The 18,885-nt window shown below is 53.1% G+C and overlaps 2 protein-coding genes across 13 annotated transcripts in view; one reads left to right on the forward strand and one right to left on the reverse strand.

Moving 5' to 3' along the window:
- Nucleotides 1-2,755: 2,755 nt before the first annotated feature.
- Nucleotides 2,756-12,140, forward strand: DNPH1 (2'-deoxynucleoside 5'-phosphate N-hydrolase 1). Of its 2 annotated transcripts, XR_010336724.1 has the most exons (5): nucleotides 2,756-2,976; nucleotides 5,797-5,865; nucleotides 6,049-6,159; nucleotides 6,315-6,535; nucleotides 11,814-12,140. XR_010336724.1 is itself a non-coding variant. In XM_012448697.3 (4 exons), exons 1-4 carry the CDS (start codon nucleotides 2,781-2,783, stop codon nucleotides 6,461-6,463), a joined length of 525 nt encoding a protein of 174 aa, XP_012304120.1. In that variant the 5' UTR covers nucleotides 2,756-2,780; the 3' UTR covers nucleotides 6,464-6,553. The 2 variants fall into 2 exon arrangements, 1 of the variants encoding a protein (XP_012304120.1); XM_012448697.3 differs by lacking the exon at nucleotides 11,814-12,140 and having other exon boundaries at nucleotides 6,315-6,553.
- CUL9 (cullin 9) overlaps nucleotides 7,623-18,885 on the reverse strand; it is a 42,616-nt gene continuing 31,353 nt past the window's right edge. For 6 of the 11 annotated variants that reach the window (XM_064361031.1, XM_064361027.1, XM_064361029.1 and 3 more), the window contains 13 exons: nucleotides 18,574-18,719; nucleotides 18,305-18,434; nucleotides 17,950-18,149; nucleotides 16,493-16,740; nucleotides 15,257-15,602; nucleotides 11,565-11,705; nucleotides 11,271-11,435; nucleotides 10,861-11,024; nucleotides 10,414-10,512; nucleotides 9,822-9,891; nucleotides 9,550-9,660; nucleotides 9,300-9,391; nucleotides 8,036-8,934 (listed from right to left, as the gene is read on the reverse strand). In XM_064361031.1, coding sequence (XP_064217101.1) covers nucleotides 8,409-8,934; nucleotides 9,300-9,391; nucleotides 9,550-9,660; nucleotides 9,822-9,891; nucleotides 10,414-10,512; nucleotides 10,861-11,024; nucleotides 11,271-11,435; nucleotides 11,565-11,705; nucleotides 15,257-15,602; nucleotides 16,493-16,740; nucleotides 17,950-18,149; nucleotides 18,305-18,434; nucleotides 18,574-18,719 — 2,438 coding nt within the window. In that variant the 3' untranslated portion in view covers nucleotides 8,036-8,408. Of the gene's footprint in view, nucleotides 7,953-8,033; nucleotides 8,935-9,299; nucleotides 9,418-9,549; nucleotides 9,661-9,821; nucleotides 9,892-10,413; nucleotides 10,513-10,860; nucleotides 11,025-11,270; nucleotides 11,436-11,564; nucleotides 11,728-15,256; nucleotides 15,603-16,492; nucleotides 16,741-17,949; nucleotides 18,150-18,304; nucleotides 18,435-18,573; nucleotides 18,720-18,885 lie in introns of those variants that run through there. The other 5 variants (XM_064361034.1, XM_064361026.1, XM_064361030.1 and 2 more) reach the window with 4 other exon arrangements.

Raw genomic sequence — 18,885 nt, forward strand, 5'->3', positions numbered from 1 at the left:
ATGGTGGCACATGCCTGTAGCCCCAGCTGCTAGGGAGGTTGAGGCAGGGGAATCGCTTGAACCTGGGAGGCGGAGGTTGCAGTGAGACGAGATTGCCCACTGCACTCCAGCCTGGGTGTCAGAGAAAGACTCTGTCAAAAAAAAAAAAGAAGAAAGAAAGGAAGGAAGGAAGGAAGGACAGAAGGAAGGAAGGGAGGGAGGGGAAAGAGAGAGAGAGAAAGACACCAGGAATACAGCAGTAAACAATATTCTACTGGGTATAGAAAAACATGCAACAAAATTAATAAGTTATATGGTGCATGAGAAGGAGAAAATGCAAGGTAGGGAAGGCTGATAGAGAGTACTGGGGGATGAAGGGCTGCCACATTGTATAGGGTAGTCAGAGAAGGTGAAGTGTGAACGAAGACTTGAAGGAAACGAGGAGTGAGCCAGGAAGCTACCTGGGAGAACAGGGTTCCCAAAACAGGGAACAGCAAATGCAAAGACTCTGAGGGAAGGGCATGGCTGATGTGCTTAAGTAACAGCCAGGAAGCCAGTGAGGTGGCAGAGAAGTGAAAGTCATAGGAGCCGGAGTTAGGGAGGTAAGAGAATGACAGGATCATCTGGAGCCTTGTGAGCTACTGTGGGGTTTACCGTTTTTTACTGCAAGTGAGATGGGAACCATCGGAGGGTTTTGAGCAGAGGAGCGTCATGACCTAGATCACCCTAGCTGCTGAGTGGAGAGCAGACTGTAGTAGGGAAGGAGGGGGATGCATACAGAACCTTTGACATAAGTAATTCCATCTTAGAAAAAGACTCCATTCCTGGGTACATTCGCTCATGCCCGTAATCCCTTTACTTTGGTAGGCTGAGGAAGGGGAATTGCTTGGGCCTAGGATTTTTGAGACCAGCCCTGGAAACACAGGGAGACCTTGTCTCTACAGCATGTCTTTTTTTTTTTTTTTTTTAAATTAGCTTGGCATAATGGTGAGTGCCTGTAGTGCTAGCTACTCGGGAAGCTGAGGTGGGAGGATTCCTTGAGCCTTGAGTTTGAGGCTGCAGTGAGTGATGATCATGCCTCTCTCTGCATTCCAGTATGGGCAACGGAGACCTTGTCAAAAAATGATAAATACATAAGTTAATTTATTAATTTTAAAAAGACTCCATCTTACCTTTCAAAAGGCATCAAGCCAACAGGGTCCAGACATTCACCTAACCAATAGAGACAAAACCCAACCAGATGAGGGCATCACCCTTTACTACAAGTCCTCATTAGAGGACTCGAGGGCCATCAAATGAGTGGGACAGCAGCTAGACACGGCCACCTTAACAGACCGAGTCTTGCTGTCACTGGTGACCAGCACCTGGCATCTGCCTCCGAAGGCTCTGCCCAGATCAAGGACTCTTCCTTGCAAGCCCTTGACGACCATCCCAGTCAGGCCAGGACTCTGTCCACAGCACTCTTCTTGGACTGGTTAGTTAACCCTTTTTCTCTTGATATTAAATGTTCCTGGGTTTGATGTGAAATTTTAAGCCGTAACATGTATATCCTTACATACACTACTACGTATGGTTTGCAATACAGTCTGACCTGCGAGTGGCTCTAGCCTGCGTGCTCACGGCTCTGACTACCTTGAGTGAACGAGTGGGGGGCTCCTAAGGAGAACTGGCTTCTTGGGAACTCCACGTAGCGCCTAGCTTTCCTGATTCAAATAGCATCAGTAAAAATCCGACCTTGTGGGCAGATGCAAAGTGCGTGGACCTGGTTCTGTCTGACTTTGGGCAGCTCACTGTGATAACCTGCTTTTTGCCAGCTAAAACTCTCTTTCTCAGACTAAAAGCTGTTCAGGCCTTCTGTTAGCTTCTTAAGCAGGACAGACTCCATCTTAGCTTCTTCATTTTAGTTATTCTCTCACCGTTAAGTAGGTAACTATAGTATGAAGCTGGGGAAGGCTGACACTGGGCACCCAGGAATGCATTTGTTAATAAGAGGCCGAGTTAAGTGGTACCAGCAGAGCCTGGGAATGCAGGTGCAGTGAGCGCCCATTATCTACAAGTTGTATGTCCGTGACAACTTTACCCCGCGCACCTGGCACTATTTTATTTCTCATGTGTCAGTTTATCTTTTAACTTTTTGCTTACTCTGCTTTTGTGAAAAAATCGCTTCAGTTAGGTTCCCCCTCTCTTTTAAAACTAGGGTATAAAAGACCACCTAACTTTTTCTTAGGTGCCGAGAGAATTTTGGGCATTAGCCACCTCTCGGTCGCCGGCTCAATAAAGGACTCATAATTTAATCTCGGAGAGTGGCGCATTCCTTAGCTCGCTGGGGTACAACATCACCACGAGAGAGACTTGTTAGGAAGCTGTGGAGGGCCGGGAGGAGGCTTAGACCAGGGTAGTGGCCCTGTAGGTGGTTGTCAGATTTGGAAAGAGGAATCCACACGAGTTGCCAATGAATGAGACGCAGAGTTTGAGAGAAGGGGAACGATCCACGTGAGCCTGAGCAGCTGGGAGGATGCAGCTGGGAAAGACGGCGGGCGGGGAGGAGGTGTTAGAAGCGGGTGAAGAGGGGAAGCCCTAGAGTTCTGCCTGGACAAGGTCAATTTAAGGTGCGTGTTAGGCACCTGAACGTCAAATCCGGGAGGGGTGCGTTCCCACGTGGGTCCCGGCTGGATCTTCCCAGTTCGCCGTCCCCATTCCACAGGTGTGGACTCAGCAGCTCCGCTCTGCGCTGGGCGGGGCGGGGTCACGTGGCCGCTGGCTGGAGCCCCCTGGCGCGGGAGAGCGCGGACGGCTGGGGAATGGCTGCTGCCGGGGCGCGGGGGAGCGGCGAACGCGGGGAGCCGGGGGAGCCTGCCCGCCCGGCCCTGTACTTCTGCGGGAGCATCCGCGGCGGACGCGAGGACCGGGCGCTATATGAGCGGATCGTGACTCGGCTGCAGCGATTCGGGACCGTGCTCACCGAGCACGTGGCGGCCGCCGAGCTGGGCCAGCGTGGTGAGGCCCTGGGGACGCGGGCTGCGGGGACGCGGACGGGGAGCAGGCTGGGCTGGGCGGGCGGAGGCCGGCCTGTCCCCACCGCACCTGAGCTCCCGGCGCCCGGAGCCCGCCCTCCTACCTCCGTGTTCCACCCAGCGCCCCCGCCCGAGAAGGAAACGGGCCGGGGCTCGGACTGCCTGGGTCCCAGCAAGCCTGCGGGTGTGAGGCAGTCTCGGCATCGTTTTGACCTTTGGTTCCTTCTTGGAGAACTCTGTCTTCAGCTGCTTTCAGGGCGTTTGTAGGGTGCAACAGAAAGAAGGTGGATTGGGCTGCTTTGCCTGGTCTCAGTTCCCACCTCACCCGCTGGAATGAATATTTTCCCCCACCCAACACGAAAGGTATCCTCCTGCCTCCCACTGCCACCTTTTTTTTTTTTTTTTTTTTTTTTTGGTGAGACGGTGTCTCATTCTGTCGCTGAGGCTGGAGTGCAGTGGCGCGATCTCGGCTCACTCCCGGGTTCTCTTGCCTCAGCCTCCGGAGTAGCTGGGCTACTGGCACGCGCCACTACGCCTAGCTACTTTTTCTATTTTTAGTAGAAAACATGTTGGCCAGGCTTGTCTCGAACTCCTGACCTCAGGTAATCTGCTCACTTCAGCCTCGCAAAGTGCTGGGGTTACAGGCATGAGCCACCACCCTGGGCCTGCCTCCCCGTTTTCTGTGAAGACATTAGCACTCTCTTAGATCTTGCTGACCCCAGTTCTCACTATTACCCTCTCTCATGTTTTTGTTTTGTTTTGTTGACGCCAGGCCTCTCTGTTGCCCAGGGTGGAGTGCAGTGGTGCAATCATAGCTCACTGCAGCCTTGACCTCCTGGACTCATTATCCTCCAGCCTCAGCGTCCCATTAGCAAGGACTGCAGGGGCACACCACCATGCCTGGCTAATTTTCAAAATTTTTCTGTAGAGATCACTATGTTGCCCAGTCTGGTCCCAACCTCCCGGCCTCAAATGATCCTCCCCCCTCAGGCCTCCCAAAGTGCTGGGATTATAGGTGTGAGCCCCCATGCTGGCCTCATGTTCTCTTTCAAGCCGTTATTGTGTTCTGCTCCTGGCTGCTGGGTTATTATTATTATTATTATTATTGAGACAGTCTTGTTCTGTACCCAGGCTAGAGTGCAGTGGTGAAATCTCAGCTCACTGCCAACCTCCACCTCCTGGGCTTGAGCAATCCTCCCACCTCAGCCTCCCAAGTAGCTGGGATTACAGGTGTGCGCCACCACACCTGGTTAATTTTTGTATTTTTTACAGGGATGGGATTTTGCCATGTTGGCCAGGCTGGTCTTGAACTCCTGAGCCCAAGTGATCAGCTTGCCTCGGCCTCCCAAAGTGCTGGGATTACAGGCGTGAGCCACTGAGTCTGACTGGATTTCTACAAAGCCTACTTTGATGTGCTGGTCTGGAATCTTGCTGATCCTTCCACTTTGAAAATTGTGCCTTGAATGCTTGTGCTTCTGCTCAGAAAAAACCTTAAGTGGCTTCCTCTTACCCAAGAGCAGACCCACAATTTGTGGGGCCTCATGCAATTCTGGGAGACCTCTTTAAAAAGACAAAAATCACAATACAAAATTGCCGATGGTTTGGAAAGGGCCCGTGGAAGTGGAGGACCCAGAAGCTGACGGCTCATTAGTTCATGGTATAGCCACACTGCCTGGTGGCTCTCCAGGGCTTTAGTGTCATCTGAGGGAGATTGTTAAAAATGCAGGTTCCGATCATCTGGGATGAAGCCTTCTAATTTGTACTTCTTGCGCCCCCCACACCCTGGCCCCGAGACGGAGTCTTGCTCTGTCGCCCAGGCTGGAGTGCAGTGGCATGATCTCCATTCACTGCAACCTCCGCCTCCCGGGTTCAAGCAATTCTCCTGCCTCAACCTCCGGAGTAGCTGGGATTACAGGCACCTGCCACCATGCCCAGCTAATTTTTTTTATTTTTAGTAGAGATGGAGTTTCACCATGTTGCTCAGACTGGTCTTAAACTCCTGACCTCGTGATCCTCCCGCCTTGTCCTCAAAGTGCTGGGATTACAGGCGTGAACCACCGCACCTAGCTTAAATCTGTACTTTCTTTTTTTTTTTTAGATGGAGTCTTGTTCTGTTGCCCAGGTTGGAGTATAGTAGCATGATCTTAGCTCACTGCAACCTCTGCCTCCTGAGTTCAAGCAATTCTCCTGTCTCAGACTCCCAAGTAGCTGGGATTACAGGTGCCCACCACCACACCTGGCTAATTTTTGTATTTGTAGTAGAGATGGGGTTTCACCATGTTGGCCAGGCTGGTCTTGAACTCCTGAAATCAAGTGATCCACACACCTCAGCCTCCCAAACTGTTAGAATGACAGGCATGAGCCACCGTGCCCAGCCCTGGAATCTGTACTTCTAACCAGCTCCCCGGTGGTCCTGCCCTGATGCGGTGGGCTGAGCCTCACCATGGAAGATAACATTTAATGAGGCTGGGACCCAATATCCTTACCCTCTGGCTCCAGGATGCCTCTCCTACCTTTGGCCAAGTGCCCATGCACCTTTCCCCAATCACTCCCATCGAAAGTTAGTGCTGCCTGTGTTCTCATTCGGCCTGAATCACACATCCCACCACACACAGGGTTGAATTTTTCTTTTTGTGGCTATTCCATTTCCTTGCTGCTTTGATGAGATCATCATGTTGAGCCAGGTTATCCAGCACAAGGCTCCCGCCCTGCCTAAGCAGGGTGGGTATGGACATGCAAGGGCATAGGCGTTACTGGGAGCCAGCATGAGGCACGTCCTCAACCAGCTTTCCCTCAACTACAGGGGAAGAGGCTGCTGGGGGTGACAGGCTTATCCATGAGCGGGACTTGGCGTGGCTGCAGCAGGCGGACGGTGAGTGGCACTCCCTCCTTCCAGCACCTAACTCCTCTGAAGTGCTGGATTCCCCTGGACATCCCGGCCTCCACACCTAGAAGGGACTCCCAGATTTCCCTCCTCACCATACCTACACCGTCATCTCCCTTATGAACCCCAAGCACCCTCAATGCTGAGCCTCCCTCTCATCTTTCTTCCCAGTGGTCGTGGCAGAAGTGACACAGCCATCCTTGGGTGTGGGCTATGAGCTGGGCCAGGCTGTGGCCCTCAACAAGCGGATCCTGTGCCTGTTCCGCCCGCAGTCTGGTAGAGGTGAGCACCCCTGCCTCCCTCTTGGCTTTCTGTGGACCCAGCCGAACTCCTTCCCCGGTGGGCTCTGAGCACTGCACCTCCCCCAACAGGGCATGGGGAGGGGAGCTATGAGGGTGTGGATGGGAGGCAGCTTCACCTTTCCCTCCCCTTTCCAGTGCTTTCGGCCATGATCCGGGGAGCAGCAGACGGCTCTCGGATCCAGGTGTGGGACTATGAGGAGGGAGAGGTGGAGGTCCTGCTGGATCGATACTTCGAGGCTGATCCTCCAGGGCAGGTGGCTGCCTCCCCTGACCCAACCACTTGACTGAATCTCACCCGGTCTCAGACACTGCTCTAATACCATTCCTTCCTCTCAGCCCCAGGAGCAAATTAAAAGGTACAGTTAAAATCCCAACTTTCTGCCAGGAGTGGTAGCTCACACCTGTAACCTGAGCACTTTGGGAGGCTGAGGTGGGTGGATCACTTGAGGTCAAGTGTTTAAGACTAGCCTGGCCAACATGGCAAAACCCTATCTCCACAAAAAATACAAAAATTAGCTGGGCATGGTGACACGTGCCTGTAATCCCAGCTACTCAGGAGACTGAGAGGCCTGAGAATTGCTTGAACCCAGGAGGTGGAGGCTGCAGTGAGCCGAGATCATGCTACTGCACTCCAGCCTGAGTGACAGAGCAACACTTCATCTCAAAAAAAAAAAATTCCCAACTTTCTGTCTGTGGGAGTTATGGGGGTGGGGCAGGCCCTCAGTACGCTTTCCCGCCACACTTCACTTAAAAGATACAGAGAGATGCTTTAGAAACCTCTAGGCCAAGAGGAGGATACCTCCTAATGCCCTCAAGTCCCCTCCTCCCCAGGAACACTTAAGAATTGGGAGAAAAGGCCTGGCGCGGTGGCTCACGCCTGTAATCCCAACACTTTAGAAGCCCGAGGCAGGTGGATCACCTGAAGTCAGGAAGTCGAGACCAGCCTGGCAACATGGGGAAACCTCATCTCTACTAAAAACACAAAAATTAGCTGGGCGTGGTGGTGCATGCCAGTAATCCCAGCTACTAAGTAGGCTGAGGCAGGAGAATAGCTTGAACCCGGGAGGCAGAGGATGCAGTGAGCTGAGATCACACCATTGCACTCCAGCCTGGGTAACAAAAGTAAAACTCTGTCTCAGGAAAAAAAAAAAAAAAAGAGTTGGGAGGAAGACTGCTCCTGGGGGTGACCATCCCTCTCTCTGTCTCCTCTGAACTGGGCTGGGGCTGCACCTGGCCCTTTCCATGCCAACCTTCCCTTTATCAGCTTAGGTCAAGTGAGTCTGCTCTGAGCCTTCTTAGAGGAGAAGAGTCCTAAGGTCTAAAGGAAACAGTACCCTTAGTAAGGGTAACAGTAAAGATGAGGGGTGTGGGTGGATGTGGGCCAGGGCACTGGAAACTGGCTGGCCCCTGGTGAAGCTGTCAGCCTTCTCCCAGAGACGTGTGTGAGAAAGAGAACTTAACTTTATTCAGTCAACAGGAGGAGGCACTGCAGACGCTGGGAATCCTCCTCCCTACGACAGGGGCAGCTCCTGCCCCCTCAGCTCGGGGCGGCTCTAGTGTTTCCTGCATCTGCCCCCTCAGTCATAGGCCTCATCTTCATCCTCCTCCTCATCACCAAAGAAGAAAGTCTCTTGGTCCAGGTTCTCGGACTCATCGTAGGAGAAGCTGTCATTGTCCAGCTCCTCATCAAACTCATCCTGTTGCCACTCGGGCACATCATCCTCATCGTCCTCCTCCTCCTCCTCTGCCTCTGGCCCTGAGGAGGCCTGGGGCCTAGGGAGAGCCACCACACTCAGCCCAGAGGAGGCTGCCATGTCCCACTGCCCCCTCCGTGGCTTTGCTCACCCAACTTACTGACTGCCGGGCACGTTGGGTCCTTTTGCCTCCCAGGCCTCTACTGATGGACTCTGGAGACCAACCCGGAAATCCTGGCGAGCAGACAGAAGAATTTGGGGAGTAGGAGAGTAGAGGGCATGGGGCCTTTGGAGCCAGCATTCCATCCACTGATGCTCTGTGAGGGCCAGGCTCCTGCTAGGACTGCTCCCCTCTCAGCGCAGCACTTCACACACCACTGCCTATGTCAGGTAACTCAGACGGTCTCCAGGGATACAGGGTACCAGGGTGAGGCACACCACCCTGTGCTTAGGAGCTTACAGGATCTATTTATGTCTTTTTATGACTTACCAGTCAGTAAGCAACCTGAGGACAGGATTCAGTTTAGACTCAGCATCAGTGCATTAGAGCCTGGGAGAGAGCCTGGGAGAGCCCTTGCTCCAGTAAGCCCAATTCCCTGATGCCCACTCCTAGGATTTCAAATCCATATCTGGAAAGTAGGGTCTGGAAATGTTCCCCAGGTGATTCTGATAGGCACCTGACCAAATACCCTTGACGTGGGCTAGCCAAGCTCTTTATTTGTAGGAATTCCCAGAAAGTGAAGTGATAGGGTCCAGCAGCATCAGACAGGTTGGCCCAGGAGCCGGGACATGTGCCCAGGTCTCCTGACAGCCGTTCACCCACTCTGCTGCCTTTCCTTCTGAACTTGCCCCAGGGCAGGGGCTGTGCTGGGCCAGGAGGACCACAACTTCCGAGGAATGCAGGCGCAGAAGGGGTCTGGGGGGTACCTGGGCGGAATGCTGCAGGATGGCAAGCAGCCTCTCCTGGATCCGCCGGAGCAGCTCCATGCCCGTGCTGAGGCAGTCGGCCCGAAGGAGGCGCAGGGAGGAGGCCAGGTCTCTGCACCGCAGCAGGGTCTCCTCTGCAGAGAGGGCAGGCACAGAGGCTCCCTCCCTTCTCATTCTCATCCACTCCTTCCTCCAACAAACACCTATGGAACATCTACCAAGCGCCAGGTGCAGCTCTAGACACTCATGAAGCTCCCTAGGGGAGCAGGGTAGAGACCAGAAAGCACGGACAGCCACGAACATCTATGCCCTTGAGCACCTTACGACGTAGGCTTTCGACTTGAACTTTAAAAAAGCCAGGCGGTGAGAAGGCCACAAAGAATGAAGAGGAAGAGGACAGAGGAAAAGTGGGGTGCGGGTTGACCTGACTGGGAGGGGACTGGATGTGCAGCAGAGAGGAGGAGGCAGGAGGAGGGCCTGGCCGGCAGGGGCGGCTCACCCAGGAGGATCTGCAGGGCATTGGTGTGCAGCTCCAGGTTCTCCGTCTGCTGCTCCACCACGTCCATGTACTCCGTGTCCTGGCTGTAGAAGCTGTACACGCAGGCATAGGCCAGCACCTGCAGGGGCTCCCATCAGCTCTCCCACCTGCCCTTTCCTCATTCCCTCCAGGCAAGTCTGATTAAAGCAGCCAATCCCCCAGACCCCCTTGGCACACCCCTCCCCTGCCCTCTTCCCCCACCCGCTACCACCTTCCGAGCCTGCTCCAGTCCCTGGCAGGCATCATTGAGGAAGGTGAAGGATCTGGGCGGGGGCACTTCATGGATGGCAGACACCCGGTTCCGCAAGTTCACAGCAAACTCCTGTGCAGGAAGGTATATCAGCACCAGCACAGGCAGCGCAGCACCACCGCCCGGTCAGATGCAAAATAGCACCCCATCCCGGTCAGCACCCTACCCCTTCAGCCCCCCTCCACCCCACCCTGCTTCTGCAGGCATCTACCCACTGTTTCCTCCCGGCTCACCCGTGCCTGGTGATGGAAAGTGCACCTCTCGTTATAGTCCTGAAACCGCTTCTCTTGGCGAGCTGCCTTGCTTACCTAGCGAGGACAAGTTGAGAGGGCTAGTGGGTGTTTGGACAGGAGGGAGTTAATAAGAGGAAAAGCCAGCATTCATGGAGGCCTTTCTATACCTCCCCCAATTATCTTCTTCAGTCCTCATAACTGTGTGGGGTAGCTCATATTCATCCCCTTTTGCAGAGGCTGTTGAGAAGTAAACGGACTTGCTCAAAGCCACACGCTAAGCGGCAGAGCCAGGGTCTACCTGCAGGGTCCCTGCTCTTTCCTGCTCTGCCCTGCTGCCTCCTGAGAGTGCCCAGCCCTCCCCAGCCTTTCCATAGCCACCTCGGCGTGCAAAAGTCCTGTTCTACAGCTGAAGGTCCCTGTGAACAGACTTTCCAGCATCTGCAGGCCCAGGTGGCTCTGTCTTCCCTGCACTGAGCCTCTGTCCCAACAGCTAGAACGCTGCACTACACAGGGAGCCCTGCCTGCCCGGGACCTGGCAGCAGCACCCCTCCCTGACTGCTCTGGGCCACTGCCCTCCCCTGGTGCCCAGCACCTTACCATGGCAGAGCAGTTGTAATAGTCTTTGTGATTTGGCTTCCAGGACTTGAGGCAGCGCCAGCAGAATCCATGGTTACATTTGGCGCAGGTCATGCTACGGAGGAAGCTAGCTGGTCAGGGACTCCTGCCTCTGGGCAGGGCCGTGCCAGGAATGCTAAGGCCCAGAGGCACTGCTGCTGCTGCTGTGGCCTCTGCTCCTGCTCTAATGGTCTCCTTGGTCATACCCAGCCCTGCTGAATGCACTCCTGCTTTTGAATTCCCCCAGTCAGTGTGGACTTACAAGTGGGAAAGGAACGTGATCAAGGAAGTCACCATGGAGGAGGGGCAGCTGAGGAACCGCCCTCTTTTGCTGAGCTTTATGCTAAGCCCAATCCTCCCTTCTTCTGCCAGGCCTCCTCCCTCCCCCTTGCCCTCTGGTTCCCCACAGCACCCCCCTTCTTACTGCAGGCACCCCTCATTCTTCTCGATGGGAGCCTGGCAGCTGGGACAGCGCTTGGAGATGAGCTTGGCCAGGTGCTTGCTCTGCGCCTCCACGCTCATGCCATCATAGTAGCCGCCATCATCGACCCACTGAGACATGTGGCCACAGCTGGCAGGGTAGTGTGCCTAGGCCAAGAGGGCACAGTGGGGACACAGCTGAGCCCTGAGGGCAGCACGGCTGGTGTACACAGGAGTGAGGGAGCAGGCACAGGTCACATTTGGAGGGCTCCAGGAAGAGGGACAGAGCTCAGCTGGGTGGCAGAGGCTGAGGAGGGCCAAGTCACAGTCTGTGTGTGTGGCGGGGGTGGGGGTGTTAGGCAGGGAAGGAGTGTGAGCCATTGCTCAGGGTCAGGGCCGGTGTGGGTCACCCACCTCAGGGAAGCTACAGTTGAAGCAAGAGGCCCAGCCACACTTGGAGCAGGTGGTCCCAGAGCCCAGGCCCTGGCGGCACAGGATGCGGTCACAGCCCTGGGGGTTGGTGCACCATGTCAGGTTGGAGCAGCTCTCCACATAGCCACGCAGGAGTGCCTTCTCATACTGTGGAGATGCAGGTTCCATGAGGTGAGGGTATGGCTCTCCAGGATGCCACACCTCCAGGCCCCAGCCCACTCCCTGGGGCACGCCCCTTTGGCTCTACACTGGAGCCTCTCAGCCGAGAGGGGATACCTTGGAGATGACCTCTGGCGAAGAGACGATGGCACGAATGAAGGCTCCGGTGGGCTGGGCGGGGCAGTCGGCAATGGGGCAGGTGCAATTCAACACAAGGTTCTGCTCGATCCGAGTTGTCAGGTACTCGTTCCAGCAAGACTGGGATGGACAAAAGGAGGGGCTGCTCCGAGACAGTGTGGGAGCAGCACAGGGGGAGTGTCCTGGTAACTAAGCTATCATCCCTCCTCCCTCTCCCCTCCATTACAGCGTGGAAGGCCAGAGACAAGCCTGCCTCTACATCAACCAATGCTGACTCTCCTCTCTCCAGCCTCGCTGATACCGGCCCAAAATTACAGTTGTCTTTGAGGATGTGTGTTTGCCTAATCATAATTACTGTTGGGATGGACAGTAAAATAAAATAAAAATAATCATGAAAAAGGAGAAAGATTCAAATTCTAAGATATGCAGAGAGCAGGAAGATCCGAGAGAAAGGAAGCCTGGGAAATGGGTCGCCTGGGTGGCTGACAACACGGCTCTGGTCTCTCCTCCCAGCTCCAGTGGCTGATCTCCAATGACTGTCAGGATGCTCCCATATCTGACTCACGCCTCCAACAGACCCAGCATCTTCTCTATAAAACTGACTTGCCCATTCTGTCCCCCAAACCCTGGTCATCCTGCACCACTGTCCCCTCATCACCAGTGTTGAAACCTTCATGTCATTCTCTTGCTCCTGTGTCACTCCTCCATCCTAAATCAGGCCATTATCCCCTCATCCCTAAACCACTGTGAGAGCCTGTTCTGATCCATGGTATCCTCTCCCGGTCTCTCTCCACACCATCCATTTGGTCTATTCTATGCACGAGCGGCTGCCGTGGCCATCTGAGCCTCCTACAATACTCAGTGAACCACCCCTGCCTCTCACACTGCCTATGGCCATGCTTTCCAAAATGACGGGTCTAAACCCACAGGAGACTGTGTGTCTGTGGTATCAAAGCTGCAGCATCAATGTGAAGCACCTGACTGGATCATTTTTACTCAAAGTACCAGCCCAAAGTAAGCAAAACCCTTTTTGCATTGAAACTAACCCAGACAAAGTTGGGAAATCGAATGCAAATTCTTGCATTTTTGAGATAAAACAGGGAAAATGTTCTCTGAATTCAGACCCTACTCTTATAGGCACACCAGCGCCTCAGTGTTCCCTTCTGCCCTGGCATCTCAGTCTGGGGACCCCCAGCTGCTCTCATGACTGTTGTCCAACCCAACTGGTTGGGCTCACCCTGGACACCATCCAGCGGCTTCTCTTGCACTGCTGCACAGACTCCTCCTCGGCGGGGGCTTCTCAATCAGCCTCTTCATCTGCCTTGTTTTCAGGCCCCTTGCCTCTCTCTCTCTTTTTAGACAGGGTCTCTCTCCGTCACCCACGCTGGAGTGCAGTGGCACAATCATGGCTCACCACGGCCATGGCTCACCACAGCCTCGATCTCCCAGACTCAAGTGATCCTCCTACCTCAGCCTCCTGAGTAGCTAGGACTACAGGTGTGCACTCCCATCCCTGGGTAAATGTTTTTTCTATTCTTTGTAGAGACAGGGTCTTACTATGTTGTCTGTCTGGTCTCAGACTCCTGAGACCCGCCCATCTCTATATCTCTACAGGCTTACCCTGGGTCTGTTTCCTTCTCCTTGGGTGAGGCCAGCAAGGCCTCTCCACTTCATTCCAAATTCAGAAATCCACTATCTACCTGCCAGTTCCACACAGGTGTCCAACAAGCAGCTCAAACTTCATAGGGCCACAACAGAGTAAAGAGGACACATGCCATCCACCCAGATGCTCAGGTCAAAAGCACAGGAACCATCCTCGATTCCCTTGTCTGAAGCCCCTACATCTAACCCACCTAATCCCGTCAGCTCCACTTCCAAACGTGTCCCTATCCACCCTCTCTTATCGCTTCTGCCCCTCGTCCAAACTACCACCATCTCTTGCCTCTTGTACAACAGTCACCAAATGGGCCTTCCTGCTTCCACTCTTGCTCCATCCAACCCTTTCCTCCATACAATGGCCAAAGTGATCTTTTTAAAAATGTAAACCAGATCATATCACTATTTTGCTTAAGCCCACCATGGCTTCTCATAAAAGAAAATCCGCTATGAGGCTGGGTGTGGTGGCTCCTGCCTGTAATACCAGCACTTTGTGGGGGTCAAGGTGGGAGGACTGCTTGAGACTGCCAAAATGCAAATCCTGACCTTGGGCAAATTACTTCACCTCAGAGTGTCTCCCTCTGTCATGCAAATTGGGAATAACAAAAATACCCACCTCATAGAACTAGTATGAAAAGTAAAATAATGCATGTAAACAGCACAATGCCTGGCTCAGAGTGAGCTCCCATCAATATTATTAGTTCTCTGGTCATTTCTTGCTGAGATTTTTTTCAATACCTCATATAGCACCCAGTGCTACATACATAAATCCATGAAAAATATTAGTTGAATGAAAAAATGAAAGTGTAAAGGAAATAATTAAGATCTTGGGAAAAGGGAGCATAAGCAACTATGTGAGAAGAGAGGCCAGAAGCAGAGCCAAAGAGAAAGAGAAAAAGAGTACACACATACACATGAGCACACACATGTCTATCACCCACCACTGGGGAAACGCTGTAGGGAGAGGCAGCTGGGATTGACGGCAACCAGGAGTGCCTCTCCGGCTAAGCTGATGTGTTTGTGCTTGGCACCAGTTCTAAAGAGCTGCGAGGCAGGGAATATTGAACTCAGTGCTCCAGGTTCTCTGCACCTCAGCCCCACTCTCTCTGCCTTTGAAGATGACTCAATCCCAATCTGCAAGCTTCTCTGTGTCCCCCTATATAGAAGGAAGCCTACAGAGCAAGAAGACCCTGAGGCAGGATCTCATTCTGTCCTCTTGGCTGAAGTACAATGGTGAGATATTGGCTCACTGCTGCCTCCCGCCTCCCAGGCTCAGGTGATCCTCCCTGAGGCTGCTCCTGAGTAGCTGGGACTATAGGTGTGCACCACCATGCCCAGCTTATTTTTGTATTTTTTTTTGTAGAGACGGGGTCTTGCCATGTTGCCCAGGCTGGTCTGGAACTTCTGGGGTCAAGTGATCTGACCACCTTGGCCTCCCAAAGTGCTGTAATTATAGGCGTGCACACCACCTCACCAGGCTCATTTAAAAATTTTTTTGTATTAAATGATCATATATGATAAAAGCAGTGATAGTGTGCTGAGATGAGGGGACTTAAATGGCGATAAGGCAACCACAAGCTAGAGTTATCGCCAATCTAATAACACTGCAAACACTGCACAAAGTGCCTTGACATCTATTTTGCACGTATATCTCTTAGTTCTAACTTGGCTGATAATGGGAATCTCATGGGGAGGCTTTAAAACTTCCTCCAGATTTCTCACTCCCAGAGGTTCTGGTTTAATTGGTCTGAGGTATCATCTGGGCATTAGGACTTATAAAAGCTTCCAGTGATTATACTATGAAGCTGGAGAACCACTGATACACATAGCTGGATCCTAACCACCACCCTTTAGAGTGTCAAAGGCAGGTGGTACCACTTACAGATGACAAAACTAGTTTAATAAGGACCAAGAGACAAATCCAATATTGCCCAGGTTATGAAATGGCAGAGCTGGGCTAGAACCCAAGAATTCCCAGGGAACCAGGGGCAGGAGCAACGCTGGTGGGGCCTCACCTTACAGCAGTAGTGCATGCAGCAGAGAGAGGGCAAGTCGTCATCACGCCCCAGGGGGCTCACACAGACGGGGCAGTGGTCTGGCCGTACAGGTGCAGCCTGGGCCTGGGGTACACACAGCCCAGCAGCCAGCAGCAGTGGCTCAGGGTCCTCACTGTAGCTCTGCAGCAGCTGTTCGGTGCCCCAGTGGGAATGAGCCAGAAGGTGCTGAGCGACATCTGGCTCTAAGTTCAGCGTCTCCTGCACCTGACGAACCGTCTGCTCCATCAAGCCTTCTACTTCCTGGGGGCTCATGGTGCGGCCTGCAGGCAACTGTAGAGATGCCAGGGTAGCCACAGCTTCTGGGCTTGTGGAGAAGGAAGAGACGGGAGTCAGTATTCCTTCCCTGCTTATCCAACCTACTACCTGAACCCCACCTGGCCCCCAGCTCCCTGCTTGCGCATGCTTGCTTGCTTGCCTAACCAGCCTCAGGATAACCACCCAAACCAACCATCAGAGCAGGTCCTCCACAGAAGCACTTGTAAATCTCAGGGTGGGGCTGGCTGTCACAATGATTGGGGACACAATAGTTATCTAGGGGTCAGGGTGCTAAGAGACCAATAGCGGATGGGACAGTCCCACTGTAGATCCCACCACAAATGGTGGCAGCACCTGTGGTGAGAGCAGTCATCTCCATCCTTACTGGTTAAGTGTGGCCTGTGGACCAGCAGCACAGGCATCACAGAGAGCTCTGCTGTTAACATCTGCGTTTTAGCACTAGCACCATGTTGAGGTTTGAGAAAGATGGCTAGAGACAATTCACTTTACACATGATGCAAATACCAGGCATGAAAAGCAGGGCTATAACAGCTTCTAGTGAACATTAAAAAGCTTCAGCGGTGCTGGCTGATTAGAGAAATCCTATGGCAAACTCCTCTGTAGAACAAACTTCCTGGAAGTTTGTATATTTCAGAGTAGAGTACATAGCACTCAATACATATTTGCAAGGTATCTCCTACAAATTGCAGACATCTATACAGCGCTGGCCCTAGGAGGATGGGGAGAGCAAGGTCCCTGACTGGAAAGGGATGGTGGCGCTGGGAAGCTCAATGAGGACTACCAAAGTCAGGGAAATAACAGGGATAGGGAAAGGGGGATTAGACAAAGAAAGAAGGGAAGTGCTTCTCCACAAGGGATCTCAGCTTTGGCATGACAACATCTCCCACCTCACGGCAAGGGGTCGGGTGGGGTGGCTACCTAGGCTTGGAGGTCTTGCTCTGGCTGCCACAGAAAGGGACATCTGCCTGACCCCAGCAGGGCCCCATGGGTTCTGGAGCAGCATACATCAGGATCTGGGGCCGGTCATCACGCCGTTTCACATAGCCCTGGCCCAAGAGGTGCAGGATGCAAGAGAGGACATCTGTACTGGCACAGGCCACACCTCCAGCAACAGCGTGGCCCAGGCTTCCAGGAGGATTTGGACCCTTCTGCCAGGCCTCCAGCACCTGGATAGGAGGAAAGAAACAAGAAGGCCGATTTTACCCAGGGAGCAGTCTGCCTGGGCTCAACGCTCGGCTCTGCCAATTATTTTTCCCTTTTTTTTCCTTCTTTTTTTAGCTCTAAAAAGTAATTTTTTTTTTTTTTAAAGAGACAATCTTGCTCTGTTACCCAGGCTAGAGTGCAGTGGCATGATCATAGCCCACTGCAGCCTCAAACTCCTGGGCTCAAGCGATCCTCCCACATGAGCCATAGTATCTGGCCACTCTGCTGCCACCTACTAGCTGTGTGATTATGAATTTGTTACTAAGTTTCTCTCTCTCTTTTTTTTTTTTTTTTTTGACAGAGTCTCACTCTTGCTCAGGCTGGAGTGCAGTGGCACCATCTCTTACTGCAATCTCCACCTCCTGGGTTCAAGTGATTCTCCTGCTTCAGCCTCCCAAGTAGCTGGGACTACAAGTGTGCACCACCATGCCTGGCTAATTTTGTATTTTAGTCGAGACGGGGATTCACCATGTTGGCCAGGCTGGTCACGAACTCCTGACCTCAAGTGATCCGCCCACCTCAGCCTCCCAAAGTGCTGGGATTGTAGGCATGAGCCACTATGCCTGCCTGGCCACTATTAAGCTTCTCATACTTCACTGTTCTTATCTGTCAAATGAGATAAAATAATATTTATAGGATTGTTGTGAGGATTAAATGACTTTTTTTCCTTTTTGAGACAGAGTCCTGCTCCATTGCCAGGGCTGGAGTACAGTGGCACAATCTTGGCTCACTGTAATCTCTACCTCCTGGGTTCAAGTGATTCTTATGCCTCAGCCTCCTAAGTAGCTGGGATTACAGGCATGTGCCACCAGGCCCAACTAATTTTTATATTTTTAGTAGACACAGGGTTTTGCCATGTTGGCCAGGCTGGTCTCAAACTCCTGGCCTCAAGTGATCCGCCTGCCTCAGCCTTCCAGAGTGCTGGGATTACAGATAAGAGCCACTGTGCCCGGCTGGATTAAATTATTTAATCATGCAAACTCTTAGAATAGGGCACATGGTCAATACTCCCGTCTTATCTTTACCTTCTGTCTATCTGCTCTGTCAGGAAAGAAAACCCAGATGGAAATGTCACTCCACAGAGGTCTCATATTGAAAGAATACACTGTGCCCAACCCCAAGCATGACTCCCTCCCTCCCTCCCCCAACTTCACGGTCCCCTCTCTGCCTACCAGACAAACCAGCTGATCAATGTGGAGGCCCTTTTCCCCGTGGGCTTTGAGAATACGAACAAGAAGACAGCTCAAAAGATTCCTCTTTTGTTCCAGGGTTCGGCCCTCATCCTTCGCTACGTTCAGGTACGCCTGGGGAGGTATCAGCCACAGGGCCTCTCCACTGCGCTGGGAACCAGGCTCACGAAGCCGAAGCACACCTGGAACCCGCTCCCAGTCAGATACCGGAGGAGGCAGAGGGACAGATGAATGGGGACTAAGATGACCCCATTCTGACTCCCTACTACAGTCCCCCCATCCTGAGAGTGACCCCCCAACCAGCAGCAGAGGCCCATCCCAGCCCCCATTGACCTACCCCTGTGTGGAAAGTCCTGGCCCTCATGCAGGGTCAAAGGGCCATTCCCCGAGGTGAGGGGCCCAAGTGCCTGGAGCAGCAGCTCTGGTGAGAGGTCAGAATCCTTCAGCAAGGTCTCTACTGACACCTCCTGATGAGGAGAAATGCCCAGTCAGGAGTCAAATGAGAGAAAAGGAAGAGGGGAGGCAGGTTGAAAAGAGGAACAGTGTTCAGGAGAACAGACAGACAAGGTGGTAGAGAAGATAGAGAGAAGCTAAGGGCTGAAGCACCTCTTTCTCATTGAAATTCAGCAGCAGCCACATCTGCACGGTGGACACATACAGAGTCTGGTTCCCAAACTGCAGCTCAGCCCGGCCCAGCCACGTCCACTGCAGCCGCCGATGCGGTCCCATGTCCAGGACTGGATGGTTCTGACCTAGGAAAGTGTCAGGGAGAAGGATGGAGACACAGAATGGAGGAAACGAGGGGTTTAAGGGTTGAGGTGTCAAGCTTTGCTCCTACTAATCCCTGCGGGGAGGAGGGCCCTAGCGTTTTCAGACACAGAGACACCTTGTCAAGCCTCCACATCTCGGCCTTCTCTG

Source organism: Aotus nancymaae, unplaced genomic scaffold (genome assembly GCF_030222135.1).
Source record: "Aotus nancymaae isolate 86718 unplaced genomic scaffold, 86718_ANA_hifiasm-v0.15.2.pri h1tg000040l, whole genome shotgun sequence".
NCBI classification, from domain to species: Eukaryota; Metazoa; Chordata; class Mammalia; order Primates; family Aotidae; genus Aotus; species Aotus nancymaae.